Source organism: Bremia lactucae, linkage group LG14 (genome assembly GCF_004359215.1).
Source record: "Bremia lactucae strain SF5 linkage group LG14, whole genome shotgun sequence".
NCBI lineage: Eukaryota > Oomycota > Peronosporomycetes > Peronosporales > Peronosporaceae > Bremia > Bremia lactucae.
The window spans coordinates 581,855-599,221 of NC_090623.1; the positions used below are offsets into that span (position 1 = coordinate 581,855).

General features: G+C 48.3%; 5 protein-coding genes across 5 annotated transcripts; 2 read left to right on the forward strand and 3 right to left on the reverse strand.

Annotated features, from left to right (window-relative positions):
• Positions 1-372: 372 nt before the first annotated feature.
• Positions 373-4,816, forward strand: CCR75_007308 (uncharacterized protein). Its single transcript, XM_067965369.1, has 3 exons — positions 373-851; positions 915-987; positions 1,062-4,816. Exons 1-3 carry the CDS (start codon positions 612-614, stop codon positions 1,103-1,105), a joined length of 357 nt encoding a protein of 118 aa, XP_067816426.1. The 5' UTR covers positions 373-611; the 3' UTR covers positions 1,106-4,816.
• CCR75_007309 (uncharacterized protein) lies at positions 1,388-4,594 on the reverse strand (the record flags this gene model as incomplete). Its single annotated transcript, XM_067965370.1, has 1 exon — positions 1,388-4,594. The coding sequence occupies one exon, from the start codon at positions 4,592-4,594 to the stop codon at positions 1,388-1,390; it is 3,207 nt and encodes a 1,068-aa protein (XP_067816425.1).
• CCR75_007307 (uncharacterized protein) lies at positions 4,795-6,770 on the reverse strand (the record flags this gene model as incomplete). The annotated part of the gene is made up of 2 exons (XM_067965368.1): positions 4,795-5,663; positions 5,724-6,770. 2 exons carry the CDS (start codon positions 6,768-6,770, stop codon positions 5,043-5,045), a joined length of 1,668 nt encoding a protein of 555 aa, XP_067816429.1. The 3' UTR covers positions 4,795-5,042.
• Positions 6,771-7,321: 551 nt separating this feature from the next.
• CCR75_007306 (uncharacterized protein) lies at positions 7,322-8,855 on the reverse strand (the record flags this gene model as incomplete). Its single annotated transcript, XM_067965367.1, is given in 4 exon segments — positions 7,322-7,412; positions 7,535-7,884; positions 7,925-7,952; positions 7,966-8,855. 4 exon segments carry the CDS (start codon positions 8,853-8,855, stop codon positions 7,322-7,324), a joined length of 1,359 nt encoding a protein of 452 aa, XP_067816430.1.
• Positions 8,856-9,200: 345 nt separating this feature from the next.
• On the forward strand, positions 9,201-9,509 carry CCR75_007305 (uncharacterized protein; the record flags this gene model as incomplete). The annotated part of the gene is made up of 1 exon (XM_067965366.1): positions 9,201-9,509. One exon carries the CDS (start codon positions 9,201-9,203, stop codon positions 9,507-9,509), a length of 309 nt encoding a protein of 102 aa, XP_067816427.1.
• Positions 9,510-17,367: the final 7,858 nt, after the last annotated feature.

Consider the following 17,367-nt stretch of genomic DNA (forward strand, 5'->3'; position numbering starts at 1 on the left):
CTAATGATTGGTTGATTAATGTTTAAATTAACCCCGCCAATCGACGCCTTTGTCGTGATTCATTGTGCTCTTTGTATATTCACCTTGTGTAAAAATACGTTTTATCATTTTGGAATGTAGCCATATTACGTTCACCTGAAGGGAAGGTGCGACACCACTCCAATCACGACTCGAGCTATAACTTTCTTTCCCAGTAGTATGATATTTGGATAAAAGCTTCTATTGACTTGCTGATAGGCGGCTTGTGTATCTGCGTGATATGCGAGTACCCCTGTTTAATATTTGTTATTACTTTTCTTCCTGTATGCATCCTCCTTACCGATTTCTTCAAAGGAGCCTTCAGTATGCCACTATTGCCGTAGCATAGGGGGCGTACTTACTGTATCCTTTTTGTTATATTGATCACATTTGACACCAATAGAAGGAATCTAAATGTGTTACGCAACAGCTGCAGTCTTTTCCACTCGGAAAAAAGTTCCTAATTTGGTTTATGCTAAGATAACGACACCATCCTCGGATAGTGACAGGCACACGTTCGCGGCGTGCAAATATTGGAAAAGAGCATAGTGTTTCTTCACTTCCGAGGCCGACGGCAAGCCCCGTCGAGGAGCATGGAGCGGGGCGTAGCAAAGCTGACTCTGGTACTTCTTTGCGTCACGGCGTTGGGGCTGCTGGTATTTTGGATGTATCGGCTCATGCGGTACCGCAAGGCTATGCGGCGTTCGCAAGCGCGCTGGCTGGGCTACGAGCCCGCGCCCATTCTTACAGAAAATGATCTAGGACTCAATTGGCCCACTCTGAAGCCTATTTTACTATCACCGATACCTGAAGAGAGGCATGAAAGCGGCCGCGTACGGAACCGACTTGTCTTTGTCTTTCATTATTATTTAATGAACGTGTGTGCTTGTAAATAGGAATCCGAAAATGACGTGATGTTTTCAGCTCGAAAAGATCCAAGGCGGTTTAGCTCCGTTTCCGTCATTGCCTGTACGTCGTTGAGCTGTCCGTGGTGCTGTAGTGATGCTTTCATTTGGAGTCTGATACAACGTTAATTGTCTCAGACGGAAGCTTTGATCAACCCGTACCCAAGACCGCCAAGGTCTGAGATGTCCATATGCTGCTAGAGAATGTCATTATACGCAGGTATTATATATAATAAGTCATGCTGACCAGCTCCTTGAAGCTGTGGATAGCAAAGACTGAAATTTGTCGTATTAAGGGGTTTAATGCGGAAATATTTATTTCGATGGGGCTTCGGGTTTTTCTTTGGCGACCTTCTATTGTGGTTGCGTACGGTGTCGCACGCCCAATCTGTGACACTGTCGATTCGAACCTACCCTGCATCATCTTTAGTGAACTACAATGTTTGCTTCATTCAAGCAAAGTACTAAGTTGCGTGCCCCATTTCATCATCTATCGTTAAATTATTTGCTTGAGACCCCTTAACCTCGCGCTCAAGTGCGTCAACGTCGTCGAAAGCAGATATGACGGCCGGTGGCAGTATCGTGACAAACCGGTTCGCTTCAAATAGAAACTGGTTCAGATCCACAACTTTCGTGACGTACTCAAACACGTCACGGATCCCATCTTCCATCTCTTCCACGTCAAAACCCGTTTGTAAGGATTTTTTCTCCCCCGTGTCATTTGCCAGCTCAAACACATTAAAAGACCCATCTGGATGAAACACATACTTGAGCTCCTCGGTGCGTACCCCCTTACTCATGCCATCAAATGGGTTACACAGAACAACACGTCGCTCCTGCAGATTCTCCATTTGTGCACTATTTGCTTTTGCATTCACGGCGACCTTCTTGCCCTTCCCAGCTTCATTGGCTCCTGCTTCCGAGTGGCCACGACGGCGCATCATTGAATGGCCGTAACCGTGTTGGTAAAGTGGTTGTTCTGGCGTAACCCCCAAAATATCTGCAATTGTCGCCATGAGGTCCGACTGCATTGTTAATTGATTCACGACGGTCCCCTTATCTTCCTCCCGAAGGATATCATCGGCAAGTAAAAGAAACGGCACCCTCGATGCTTCGTCCCACACACCCGACTCGGCGCTCGATGGGTTATTGTCGTGCTCTAATCGACCGTAACCGTGGTCTCCTTCAATAATCACAAGGGTATTCTTCATCAGTCCTTTCGATCGCAATGCTGCAATAAAAGTACCAAGCATTTCATCGGAGAAATACAAAGAATCCAGATACTTTTGATTGGAGTGCGTGTACAATTCCGACAAATCCGGGACGTCATAAAACTTGGGTAGCGCCCATGGATTGTGGCTCGTAATACTATACATGTCGATAAAGAACGGCGACTGGAGTCCTTCCCAACCAGAAAGTGCCACCTTCGTAGGATCTACACGCATAGTCGACGAGTTTTGCACATTTGAGGAAGCACCGTGGTCGTGTCTTCCTTTGACTGCAGTCTTATTGACGAAATCCGTTTCATGACTAAAAAGGATATTCGTGGTACCATTCAAAACAGTCGCTGGTGCATTTTTCGACGCATTATGAGCCGATTCAATGGCGTACAGCAACATTTCAAACGACAGGTCGTCATGCATTCCCCACGAAAAATGATCATCTGGACTATTCTTGTAGTTACGCGTCTCATGCAACATCGTGCGGATTTTCAGGTCATCCACGAGCTTGTCGAAACCATTCTCAAGGAGAAATTTGTCCCAATATTCCCACGTAAGATCGACGGCACTCCAAAAGAGATTAAAGTAGCCCCGTTGCTTCAAAAAGTGTGGAAGACCTCGAACCTTCAACGTCGTGCTGTATTCCTTCAATGCAGTCGTTTCGGTACAGGATGGCAACATACCAAATAGAGTTGTCAAGAGCGTACGCGACGTTTGAACGCACGGAGTATAGTGTTTGGTGTAAAGCACGCCAGTCTTCGCCAGCTCATCAAAGTGAGGAGTAGCGGTCTTTCCACTCAACGTTTTCTTCGCAGCTCCGCCAAGTACCCCGATATCAAGATGCCGCCACGACTCCATATTAATGACAATAATGTTTGGCGTTCGTGCAGTATCTTTTGTATCAATGGCCTCGGTTAAATCGTTCTCCATTGCTTTTAATTCGGTACTATGCGAATGTGACTCATTCAGATTCACTCGAAACAAAGTTTCGCCTTCATAGGCTGTAGTTTTACGCCACAGCAAGGCACAGTGGTCATCATTCCCAAGATGTGCGACTTCGTACTTCTCCGAGATCCCTAAAGTTGATCGTAAAGCGCTACTGGCTGCAGTACAATTGATTTCTTCCCGATGAATCGCTGTTGCGTGATAGAAAAATTGTTCGGCTTGTAGCGCAAACATCGCATTATTCATCAATTTCATATCGACGCCACCTTTTCCATTCAAAAACACGGAAGCTGACAACGCTATACCAGTTGCCAGCAAGCTTGCCACTAGGCACCGACTTAATAACATCAATGGACTCGACTTTGTATGTAACCCGTAGCCAAAAGTGCACGGACCGGGTACGACTGCTGCAGCATGTCCACCAGAGCTTCCGTGACTACTTCCACTTGACATTTGGCTACATCCTGTACTATTGCGTCTCTGCAGTCGCGTCGGTTTGTCTACGTAAGGCCAATTTGATGCAAACAAGTTGGGCGCGTACGTCCCCGAAGATCCCATGGAGTCTTTTCGTGTAACAAAAGGTCGACCCACGCAACAGCAGAGAGCATCGGACAGTCGAAGAAAATCAGACGCGAGCGGGAGTTTCCCCGTGTAAATTCCACACGTTAAAGCAGTCATTAATACCACATAAACGACCCAGGATCCAATGACTGTCCTCGTCATCACTTCCTCGTCGGTAAGCGAGGCTGTAAACTGCTTCATATAATTAAAAAATATTGTCACAAATGCGCGATTGAGTCTTGGATGCATTGTCACTTGGAGGCAAAAATCCGCGACACTGGCAATAGTGGCCGTTATAAGAATGAGCAGTAGAAGAGTCACAATTACGAGGGTGTGTAGACCTCTTCTGATTCTTGCCACAAAAGCCGGACGATTGGCTGCTGCACCTAAACTCAATAACGTTCGGTGGTTCGTACCTACACCTGATACCAATGCTTCTATGCTATCGTCTCGAAGGTCATATTCAGTGGCTAATACTGGCATGTAAACCGGTAAAAACCTCGTGCTACCGGTTCGATCTCGTAAAAAGCCACTGTAGAAGTGATTTCGTGTATAATTTAAACCCTGTGGCGTCAAGATGTCCAAGCCAAATAATATTTTGACGAGACAAATACAGGTAGAGGCCTGGAGCAAAATGGCCACGTCTTGCAACATTCCTACCACAAGTCCTTGAAATATTTTAAATACTGGAAAACGGTGCACAAAGCGTACAAAGTTCAGCACTCGACCTAATACGGGCAGACCAAGAAACGCGTATACGAGTCCAGCGAGCCATATAGTCTGGCACACTTTTTGAGATGCCAACAGTACGCCGCGTCCGATCCACCAGCGTCTTGCGTGCCCTACGAGAGATGCGTCCGTATCAAGAATTCTTGATTTAACGCCCCGTGTGATGTCGTTAAGCTCTCGCGTAGGCGATAGTCCCCGATTACGACGGTAGATCATGGGCATCTAGACCTCAATTAAGTAAAAAGAACTTTCTTTTGCACCGCAACAGCAAAGTGCCAAGGATGCTGTGTAGTCTGACAACGTGAAATCTAAATATAACACAATCCCGGATAGTTGTAATAGCCGATGAGGCCTCGGAACTGGGCGAGATTGACTCGAGTCACGACGTTGAGGCGGCTCGCCGATCTCTCGATGGTTTAACTCGTGAATAAACTCGACGCCCTATACCGGTACATGAAATATAGTAGTTTCTTTGTGCATAGGAATATTCTAATTTGGATATCGAGTCGATGCTGAACTTTATTGGCGAAAAGGTCTTCCAAAATTTCCAATTCGGTTGTATGACATGAAACCTTATATTTCAATAAACTGCCGAATGACTCAAAAATTTGCGCCAATAAGGAATCAAGCAGATATTAATGCTAATGCGTCTGGATGCGCACAATCACGCTTCCTCGTCAGAAGCCTCGACAAGCACGAAACCGGAAGCACTCGTCTCAGCAGTAGTCTTTCCAATTGCTGGATGAAGCTGCTTGTACGTGGCTACTTTAGCTTGCAAACTACGTTGCATCATCCGTGCCTCCTGCGCTTCCTGAACGAGTGCTGCTAAATTTACTTGTGAGTACGGCTGCAAGCGCTTGACCTCCTGTACTAACATCGTCTTGTGAGCCCGTAGCGTGGAGTTTTGCTTCTCCAGCTCGGTCAATTTTGCCGATTGCTGAGCGTATTTTTCACGCCATGAAGCCGCCTCGATTTGAATCGCTGCTAAGTGCCCTTCAAGCTCCATATTCTTGACGGATCGCCATAGACACTGCTCTTGGAAGCTGGCACATAATCTTTGGGCTTGCTCTAACTCAGTTGACAATTGTCTTTCTGGTGGCATTTCTAAATTTGCAGCACGTGGAGTCCTTGCTGAGCTTTTCGATACCTTGCTTGCCACGCTGTCACATTGAAGTTGGGTGATGGCCTCCAAATTGGCTTTATAAATCTCATCACTAATCTGAACGCGGTCCAATGCACTCTTGAGCTCCTTCTTTGTAAGCGTGAGACTCGCTTCAAGATGCATCTATAGAATACCACATACAGTTATGCAATAGGTACTTACAAAACAAGAAGCCGTACGAACCACTTGCGCTTCAAGCTGAGACGTTTGTTCTTCTAGCGTAGCAGTCTCAACTTGCATCGTCTTTTCAAGATTTTCGTCGGATAAATTGTTCACTTTATTTAACGTTGCTTCATTTTCGTCGTCTTGCCAATCGAGGATCTCGCTCAGCGACGTAACATCCGATGCACTTACAAAATGATGCAGCCACTCGACAGTATTCACACGATTCAACTCACTTGCAACGTCCAGCACTTCCGCCGCATGAAACAACGGTAAGACCTTTACCTGAAATTGCAATGGCTTGCTAATTACACTGCTCGTGTCTACGTTTTCCCATTCCAACGTCACTACACCACGCTTTCGAGTTACAAAGTGTCCATACACAAAACCTTTTTCTTCATTCTCAGTCATGAATTCGCAGAGTGTCCGGTAATAAAAGACTTCAGTTATTGCCTCTCGAAAGTCTAATTTTGCATTATCTCGGACACTAAACGGATCTGTGTGGATCAAAGTATCATCACCACTTTTAAATGCGGCGCTAAACTCGATTCCAGTGCCTTGAGACGTAAATTTCCACACCACGAGCTGGTTCTCGTCAACGGCCACTGGATGCTCAAGCATACAACCAGGAGTAACTTTTTCAGTTAGTAATTCTTCCCCAGCTGCGCTTATTTGATTCTCTACGACATCTCTGTAGCTTTTGTGGCTTGTTAGAAAATTTGCATTAAAAAAGGTTTTGACAGCACCAGATAACGAATAAATCTCGCAATCTGCCATTAATGAACGTAGAAATCCTTCTAATACAAATGCTAGTCGAATCCCAAGCTGTTTCGAAGGGTAGAAACTTGGTTTGTCATCGCAGTATGCCCCAATTGCCGATAGTAGAGATGAAAATGAGTCAGAGGTTCCATTTGTCCTCGATTCAAGCTGCAACTGCCCCGCTAAGTATTGGAAATCACGTAGTGTCCGCCTTACGAGACGAAAGTGACCGTCATGGTGCAGTAGCACGAATGATACGGCGTTAAGGGATGGAGAACATGGCGCCTCTACGGCTAGATCGAGTGTCATGTTTTGGACAATATTAACGTGCGCAGAATTTACCATAGAAGGACACAATTCGAATCATGCTCTTATCTTGATGAAATAGTAATTACAACAAAAAGTCTTTTTTAATATAGTGCTGACATTTAGTTCTCTCCACTTGTCCACTTCGGAACTGTAAACGTGGGTCTCGCACGCTAAAAGCTTCCGGCAATACACAGAGGTGCCCATGCATTGCGGATGCCTTGAAAAAGCTAAATATTACTCGATGAAAATAATTTCAATAAAGAATTTTGAGCCCAAAACATCCTCTTTTTTGACATTTGAAAGTATGTTTAAAATGTATTGAAATTTAATATTACCGGTATAACCTTTTCCAGGCTTCAATGTAATACTTAAGTCTTGTGACAAGGGCGGTCGGTCGGTTTGGAGGCAAAAACAAACAAGCTTTATCGGCAAGGATGTCGTACTCTCATTCATAGTAGCTTGGACACACGTTGTCCTTGTATGGCAAGCAGGCTGTATCTGAAACACCCACGATTAGACTTCTCGCGAATTCTGACGCTAATTCACACAGATTACGGTTTCCTTACGCGAATCGACCACTCCAAGGCGGACATCGGATGTAAGAGCAATATTAAAACAGCCACACGGATTGAACTTTTTAGTCTAAAACAATTATTGGAGTATAACAAGAAACAGTCGCTGATTATTGTAAATTAATTGAATCTATCAAGTATACGTCAAAAACAAAAAAAGGTGCGGTTTTGCAAAACTAAGCCTTTTCGTACCTCAGTTCCGAAGCTAGTGGTAGAGCGCTATGTCTGAGTGCAAGGCCGTAATCAAGAATGCAGACATGCAGGAAGATATGCAGCAGGATGCTGTGGACTGTGCGAGTCAGGCGCTCGAGATGTACAACATTGAAAAAGACATTGCTGCTTTTATCAAGAAAGAGTTCGACAAGAAGTACAACCCCACATGGCACTGTATCGTAGGACGCAACTTCGGTTCGTACGTGACGCACGAAACGAAGCACTTCATCTATTTTTACTTGGGCCAGGTGGCCATTTTGCTTTTTAAGTCGGGTTAAGAACGTCGCAGAGTCCGAGCCGAAGCGATACACCTGACCAGGTAGCAGCGGCTAGCAATAAATAATCTTTTTACCGTGAAATCCTATTCACACCAAACCGAATCGCAAGATGGCGACGTCTACTATACCTACATCATGCAGCATTTGTCTTGGTCACGAACGTTTTGTTCCGTAGTCACAGCCTCTGTATGTGCCGTTTCCGCGTGCTGAATTAGAGCCGTGACTGTAGAAAAGATAGCGCGACATTGAGGACACACTTCATGGCCACTTGGACCTACTTGGTCAGTATGACGCGGCACAGTAGAAGCAGATAGTCGTCTAGGAACCGCCGTGTCCGGATGCGCACGGTTTATATGCGCAATTAGCTGACTAACGTACGCGAACCTTTGCTGGCACATGGGGCACACATCGGCGCTTGCATTGCTCGCATTTCCAGCAGCCTTAACAGTCTGAACGACCGAAGACACGGCTGACTTTGTACTCTTGACAACCAAGCCTGCAACACTCTGTGCGTTCTGCTGGAAGTTCTTTGGTTTTGCAGAGCTCGAAGGTCGAGACGTCAGACCTCCAAGCCACTGCTGCCTCTGAGCCTGATTCTTTGATTCGCAATCATGATCAGCCTCGAATCGATGCTTAAGACACACGTCTTGAGCGCATTTGTTGCAATGGAACTGGTTTGATGCAAGCAGCAACTCACGGCAACCGTTAGCAGCGCAGCGCTTTTTCTTTGGTTTCTTCTGTTTCAGCTGCTGCTGACGATAATACTTCTCACGCGTGCATGATCCCACACGCACGTGGTCCTCCCAAACAGCATTCACATCTTGCGCAGCCGTCCATCGAATGAGCTGCTTACACACAGGACATTGCACCACGCGGCGGTCGTGGCTGCCAGCTTGACGACACTCGTGAGTGTCGTAGGTCCGATGCTCAAGACAAAAGACGCCGCTGCAGCAATCGCACGTGAATGGAAGGAAGTCCTGCTGATTACACGCAGGCATGGAGCAGTGTGCACCAATGTCCATCCTGTGTATTAGGATGAAAGGCAGAAGAAGGGGCTTAAGGCTAAAGACAGAGAGGTAGAGTGTCGTAGTGAAGTTGCAGAAACGATTAAGGAAGTGGGCGAGGATTTTAACCAATTACAAGCGTGATCTCGGTTTGCATCATCCAATCCAATGGGGAAATGATTTTCTACTAGCGTCCATTAGATAACAAAGCCGACTCGGCGATGGCGCTCTTCCGGTTAGCTCTCGATTACTTGCTGGCATCATACACGTCAGTGATCATTGTTAATGCTTTTGTGCCACTCTTTCAGATCCCTTGTCCGCCAATTTGGAGCTCTGTCTGTCGCACGACCCCTCGCCACTCAAATGCCGCGCTTTCGTACCACGGCCCCGGTCTCGTGCGCTCCCTTACTTTTTGTTTCAACGCTAGCTATGCGCACAGGCATGTGCTTTCCACAGCTGCAAGCTCGTGCTATGGGCTACAAGCTCAAAACCAAGTCGGCAGTCAAGAAGCGCTTTAAGGTGAACCGGAATGGTCTTGTCAAGCGTGCACAGGCCAATAAACGTCACATTGCAACGAAGAAGACGCGCGAGCGCATTCGTCGTCTGGGCAAGCCCGTATTTGTGCAAGGCAAGATCCGTAAAAACATACTTCGAATGCTTGGCAAGAAATAAAATAGACCTAGTACCATTTTCTATTGAAAGAGCAGCAATGTTACTAATATTAAATTGTTATGTAGTGAGCTGACAAAATTCTTCAAGAAACGCTAGTTGCTACTCCTACTCCTATAAGTAATAGAGTTGATTCAAGGATTGCTTCATGACCTCAGAACATGCTTAGAAGCAAGAATCAGCACCGGCTTGTCGAGGCACTCCCAAGTTGCTGGTCTTTTCATACGAATTAATATCGCAAGCTTAATCTAAAAAAAAATCAAGCTACAGTACTGCATAATTTACAGCCAGTGCTACCCTATGATTTAATATGGACATTCTCGTTTTTTGGCCAATCACGTGACACATATTGAAGTTGCAGTTGTCTAGAAAGCTGCAAGTGCTACCTACTGTAGGCGGGCACGTCTATTGCGGCCACACTCTACTTAAGCACATACCTTAGCACAGCGAGGAAGCGGGTTGACCGTCTTCTCTCACGTGCAGTGAGGTAGTTGTCGGGCGCCCAAGCACCCCACCCAAATAACTAGACGCCTTAGTTAAGTGACATCACGGGAGCGGTAATCCGGCTCCACGTGCGCACTTGTGTACTAGAAAGTAATTATCAGACTGATTTATAGTTAATAGTATTGGATATATAACCTATTTTAACCAATCATAAATGCCATCTCTGTAGAGATATTTGAGCGTATTATTCTAAATGACTCGGATCTTGGATGACGCTAGGCATCATCCCTCCTAATGTGAATGCACCCATGTGCATCACATAGTACACAAAGTGTAAGTAACGGGGATTGTGTAACATAGGGCAACTTTAGCTTGTAACAGAATCGGCCAACGATCACGGCGAAATCACGGGGTCGAAGACGAAGGAGAACGTGCGGGAGGACTGGAGGCAGATCGTCGTCAGCCAGACTGTCATCACTACTCTCAGACACGGATTGCCGGCGATAGCTATGATTGTGGACGAAATTTGGAAATCGGACGTCGGATTGGGCAGTTTGATCATCGCTGAGCGTGTGCGTGAGGATGAGCCTCAATATCGATTGGGCTCATTTCTCCCATCTCTCCGATCATCATCGGGATTTGGCTGAGCACATGGCGCAGCGACTTGGTGAACAAGCTCTGGAGAGGCTCTTAAGTAGTCTTCGTGAGCAACATGTTGCTCAGTTGGAGCAGTTTGAGGCGTTCGTGCTCAGACAGCAAAGAATCGCGTTCGAGGCACAGAGCCATGATGCGGCGAAGTATGTCACTTAGACTCAGGATGAGCTTAGGCGAGAGCAGGCTTGGAGCAAGGCTCTCAACAGAGCTGCTAAACTGCTCTCCGCTCGGCCGCATCAGCCGAGGCCCATTCGGATGGACCCGCCCAAGTTGGATGAAAACGCAGCGCACACGATTGTTCACTGACTGTTAGCCGTGGAGCAATGCGATGTGGCGCAGCTCATCGATGACAAGAGCCGGATGGTGTCGTTCGCCATGTCGCATCTGCGCGATAAAGCTCCAGAGTGGGTATTTCGTCGCTTATGGCAGACGGAAAGGCTATCCCTACATGGGCCACCCTTTCTAGTAGAATATGCACCCCAATCTTAGGCATGCCATGGTTGGCAAACACAAACCAAGGATAGACTGGCGTACACGCACAGTTACGAGCACAACGAAGGACACACTCCTGCGAGAGGCATATGCAACTGATGTCGTGTCGAACACAGTTGAAAGTGCGTTGACGGATGTCAAACGTCACCAAGTCCCACCCAGCTCGTAGAGACTGGGGTAGTGAAAAGGACGATGAGAGGTAGTCATGCGTCGAAATATCCTGCACAGAGCTAAAGCCTGTGGCAGTTGACGGCGAGCTGACAAGAAGTCAAGCGTCGCATGAACCGGAACAGTGCCCAGAGCCTCCAAGCGACTGAAAGGAGCGCGTTAGCCGACAGCAACGGCACCGTTCCCAGTCACAGGGTCCGGCTACCCTAAAATAGAGACCCCACAGATAAGGACGACTAAAGGCACCTCCAAAAGAATGAATTTCAAGCAGTCTCAATTGAAGACGACGGGCCATCAAACACATGTTCGAGGCCCCAAAACAAAATAGCGCAGCTCCACAGTTAAGGAGCTCCACCACATCTTAAAATCTGCCAAGGAGATAGTGAAACCCTTGGAGACGTCGTGAGATCTATTCCTATTTGAATTAAGGGTAGGAAAGATCCACAAAGTATTCACGCCAGTTCTAAAAGAGAACTTGGTGGACTGTACTCGTCGTCCACAATGGACGAGAGCGTCCTAGAAACGGACAGAAAGAAACGGTTCGCTGCTCAAGGCTGGGATGCCTTGAGAGACAGTCCGTTCTTTGAGGTTCTGTGGGAACATCGTGATGTGTTCCAAGAAGAAGTGCCGAGCCGCCTACCTGCCGATAGGATTATCGGGCACATAATTGATCTGGAACCTGGCACCAAGTATTGCGTGACCAGGCAATGGCCGTTGCCGAAGAAACAAGTCGATTATATCGATGAATTCTTGGACAAGCGAGCCAAGGCGGGACATGTACGTGAGAGTAAATCGCCTCAGACCTTTGGTGTGCGTAAAGCCACAGGTGGATGGCGCGTGATTCATGCTTTCAATAAGCTGAACACGGCGACCATACCGGCGCAAACACAAATCCGCGGAAAGATGTTTTGTTGAACTCCATGGAAAATGAACTATCTTTTCCGCGTTGGATTTAAAAGATGGCTACTACCAGGTACTCATAAGAGAGTCCGATATAGCCAAAACGTCAGTAAGCACCCGGTATGCTTAGAAAGTGGCTTGTGATGCCCCAAGGTTTGAAAAGCGCACCAGCGACATACAACCAAGTGGTGGTTCACGTGATGCGTCAGCAACCTTCCTACGCGCCCCATTACTTGGACGATGTATTCGTGCATAGTAGGGCGGATGACGGGCTGAGAGCAATAGAGTCGGACAAGCGTCATTAGACGCGGTGTTGCAGACTCTGGAGGACGCCTAATTGTACGTCAACTTGCAAAAGTGCGTGCTAAGGGTCCATAAGATACGTGTGCTGGGCTGCATCGTATGTACACATGGTGTACGAGAAGACCCAACCAAGGTTAAATAAGTAAAGGAATGGTCCACCTCGAAAAACAGCGTTATTCCGCTCACTCGTTAACTGATCAGATAAATGCTGCTCATAAATAGACCAAAGACGCTTCCACCACGCAATTCTTGCCTCCAAGTCATCCGGGAGTTGATGATGGATCCGAAGACGCTGCCGTACCGGTAATACCAGCGCTGGACGATTCACACTCCCAAGGAAGCTTCGCATTTTCAACGGCCGTACGTCCCGTTCACCGGTCTAATGTCCAATAAGTTTACCCAGCACGCTTGTGCCTTGGGGCAGTCTCAAAAGATGTGAACCGACGTTTTTTTCAACCGTGACACGCCGATAACGCCCGGCCACTATTGTTGGCCGGACGGCCAGTATGGTAAAGGTTGAGTTGCTTGGTGGCGATTCTGTAGCACGTCCAGCCCTGATAGTTGGAGAGACCATTGGCATGCTTCCAAACTTGTTACGGGCGTCGATGTGCGGCAGCCTGCTGCCACAAATCTAAGTCACAGACGAGGTCCAAACGCCGCAGCAGCGGTCTCAATGTGACAGCAACCAGTCGTTTGTGAAGCGAAAAGGCTTGGCGTAAGAAATACGTCCGTATATACGCATTCGCGACCGACTCGGCGACGGCGATGATGCCGAGGATGGGAGTAAACTACGACGCCGTGTCGACGCAGTCGCTTGGCTCATAAGAAGCTTTTTTCGGCTGAAGGAGTAAACAACTTCGTAGGTGCATCGTTAAAAAAATAGCGAATTTCTTCCGCTTTCTGCTGCAGTTGGACTAACCCGTCCGCTACGTCCAGGAACCCCGCCCACTTCCCGATCACCCGACCTCGTCGCACCGTGGACCAGGTATAACAGCTAGATGAAAAGGTGCAAGTCAAAGAACCAGCGTAGGGTTCTAGCGCCAATTCCTCCGCAATGGGGACAGGAGATGATGCCAGCAAGATTGATGTCGCCCAACGACGTAGTTTATGCTGCGAATGGTGAATAGATCGAGGTCCAGCCGGCGTAATGCAAAAAATATATTCAGTTGGCCCTGTTCGTCGAATGTGCAGGTCCGAGAATGGAGCAGGCCGCGATTCAGTTGTTGATGGAGGATCTCAGCGGGAGGTCATTGACGTCTCGACTCCACGGTTATTACTCCAGCCCAGTGTCCCTGAAAAGCGATTAAACGCACACTGGATAAGTGTGATGATACGATAAAACCCATTCTTCCTCCTCCCACCAGCTACTGGCGCCTTTTAGTATGATGTAATAGTATCTACGGTATCCGCTCGCAGAGAATGGTGGATTGCTCTTCCGTAGGGTGAAGAAGCATCTCCACGTCCCGGATCCAGGAATCTGTGGACGGTGTCACAAGACAGGAAGAAGCCTCGACCTCCTGAGACCAGCAATAAAGATCCATGCTCAAACTTGTCGGCCGGCTTTGATAAGCAAACGAACAGCAGGCGCTAATATATTTGTCATGGGCTTGATACGCTGTGTTTCAATGACCACCTCCAATAAGGCCTGACCAACCCCCTGCCTTTGAAATGGTGAAGAGTCGAATGAGTCCACAAAAATTGTACAAGTTGTGATAGCGCGTCGTGCCCACTCAGGCATATCAACAACCGCCGCCGTGAACAAAATAGACGGAAGGATGATGAAGTTTAGAATCAACACCCTGTTATCCACACTGGTAGCCACCCTAAAAATTGTCATCAGTCGTCATTGATGCTTCCGAATTCAAAGCGTCCAATTGCGATTGTGAAAGTCACTCAGTCCAACTTGATAGCTCAAGTACCGCACGTGTCGAAGGTTGAAGGACCGGAATGCCTCTCATTTCTGAAATGTGCACTGCCCATTTAAGACAAATGAGCTGACTCTTGGACGGTTGGGCTGTAAGACCGGATAGGGTCCTAAAGCGAGGAACAAGTGCGAGCGCGAGTGCTAGCTCCAGATGACTGGCCTCGTCTAGAAAGATCGTCAAGTCATCCACAAACACCGAGAACGTTTGCGGTGCAGGATGTCTCCCACGGACTGGAAGTCCTGACAGATCTGGTGATTGCTGCACCGCGCAACGCTTAACAGCTCCACCACGACCAGGAATAAGCAGGGGCAAGCGGAAAGCTTTGATGAATGCCTGAGACGACGGAGATGGGACTAGACTATTCCCCATTAATTAGGAATGAGGCCGTAATACTCGTTTACAGCCAAGCAATAAGCTGATCCGCGAAACCAAATTGGCGAATATCCTCATATGTGAATTCACGATCTACCGTGTCATAAGCCTTGCGGAAGTCTAGCAGGAGGATCACGCTGCTGCCGTCGGCTGAGATTGTTGCATCTGATGTAGCAGTCTTCAGTTGAGCGAGCATATCATCACAAGTTGAGACATCTGGCGACTGTGTGCGAAGCCTTGCTGCAATTCACCAGTAACTTTTAATAACACGCATTGTAATCGTGTCGCCAGCACCTTCGCGAAGACTTTGTAACTAGTTTGGAGTAAGGATATCGGGCGGTCGCATCCGCCGAGTCTCCCTTTTCCGCAAGGGTATGATCAAAGCTTCGAGGAAAGAGGGCGGTGGACCATCTCCAGCCATAATTTGATTGCTGAGCTGGACCGGTGGTTGGACAAGAAGCGCCGACTTTCTAATAATCGATATCCAGCCTGTCCAGTCCAGCCGATTTGTGTCGACTGAGGCCTGAGACGGCAGTGAGGACTCCTACGTCCATAAAATCAGCCAATAAAATCCGGTTGACGGCAGGCGGCAAGACACGGTCCGTGGGAAAACTGACAAACGCCGAATGGCTGAGGGCAAGTTCGCGCTGAGCTCCTTGGGATGGAGGGCTCTAAGGACTGTAGACCACGCAAATTTATCGGCGATAGTCATATTCTGGGTGAAAGGCGGTCCGTGGAGGCGCAAAATTGTTGTGACTGTTAGCGATCGTCAATTCGACTATAAAACCATCGTAAAATGGTCAGCCGTCCGTGCAAACTGATGACTGCGACGCACAAGATGTTCCTGCCATAATTCTTCCATATGTGACTGCCGTACCCCTATCGACGAGAAGGATCTGGACGCAAATAAAGTCTCCCGCAAGAATAGTATTGGAGGAGACCAAGTCTCATCGAAGGAGGGGAACAAAGATTTCTTTCCTCTCTGCCTGCATTATGAGCACGTACACGCTCAGAAGAACGGCCTCCCTAATAAAAAGTGCTATCGTCTGAGGTGATCAGTATTCCCGTTGCCAGGCAAAGCTGTAGGAGCAGAATGGGGGGAGAAGGATGGCCACACTAGCGTGGCTGGAAGAGTTGATACTCCATAACGGTAGTGAAGATGCGTCGGGAGTAAGGTGTTGACCCCACAATCGGGACCATCGGTAACGCAGCATTTGCCGCCTCCTCCTAAGTGTGAACATGCGTCTCTTGGATACACCAAGCCTGTGGGCGCCGGCTCTGAGCCCCCCCCCCCTCGCCACGCCGACAGCTAACCTACACAGGCGCTGGCCTTGAAGCCCCGCACATCTTAAGAAATATAGAGCGTGTCACCTCCCCCAGAATCCTTTGAAGAAGGTACTGAAGCCCAGAACGTAGACCAGTCCGGAAGTTTGCAATGACGGCCGCAAGCGTCAACTGCCTAAAGGGAAGTATCGTCAAGCTTGAGGTAGGGATGCCTCTGTATGCACCCCTTAGTACTCAAGGAGGAGTGCCTATTGCGAACTACCGCAGGCCAGTCGGCTCGAGATATCCCGTCCGGGTAAAACGCGTCCTTGTAGGTACTGTTGGTCTGAAGTAAGCAAAAGTGGAGTTGCTCGAGATGGTGTAACGGCTACTCGCCCGTCCCCGTCAGGGCAAAAATCTCGTTGTTAAATACGATGGCACAAATTAAGTAATGACTCGAACGGACGCGCCTGTGCGGGTCGCACCAACGTAAAATGTCTCCGCCGAATTGTGGACCTTCTACAGCTTCTGCCAATCATCGGACTCATCAATCAGGGGGGCGTACGTGCGTACGAGCACTCCATTGGTCGAGCCAAATAATTGTGGGTGAAACTGTCATTCGTTGTCGGTACGCTAAGAGTCCGGATAACAAGCACTCCTGGCGCCACATAACCGTCTACTGCACACAACCTTTGTCTGCCAGGCTAGCTAGTAGCTCGTGAGGAAAGAAAAAATCGCGCAAGTGATGTAGAAACAACTCGGGTTCTAAACGCGCAATTGTCTCCCATCCGTCTGAGTTGTCATGAACGTGAGGGTGCGGTGTAGCCGCTGTAGCCGGCGGTGTATACTGACGAGAGCCCGCCACCTCCGGTCCTAAAACACCGGTCCGAGCAGCCGTGGCTGACATGCTTTATTCGAGGCTTTCGCCGGCCTTGGTACCCAGCTAAGGCCCATCACCTCGGCTAAACGTCAGCAGCGGTGGTTATCACGTTCTCCAAGATTCAGGGCCTCCAGAGCTCTGACCATTCCTCCCGATCGATTCTGGCGTCCGACTCGGCAGCAAAATGTGTCTGCAAGTCTGATCTAACCCGACCATTCTTGTGTTGAGAGCCGACCGGGCCGTCGGCGCCGTGATTTACAGACACCATCAGTTGCGGGGGGGGGGGCTGCTGAATCGATTGTATAGGTATGTTTGTAGGCTGAAGCTCGGCGGCTGGCGAGAAATTGGGAGCAGCGACCTGAACCGCTGGCGTCTTCGCAGCTTGCGCTGCTACATCGTCCGGTCGGTGCACACGAAGACGGCGCTGTGCTATCTGCCGCATGATATGCAGCGTTCCCTG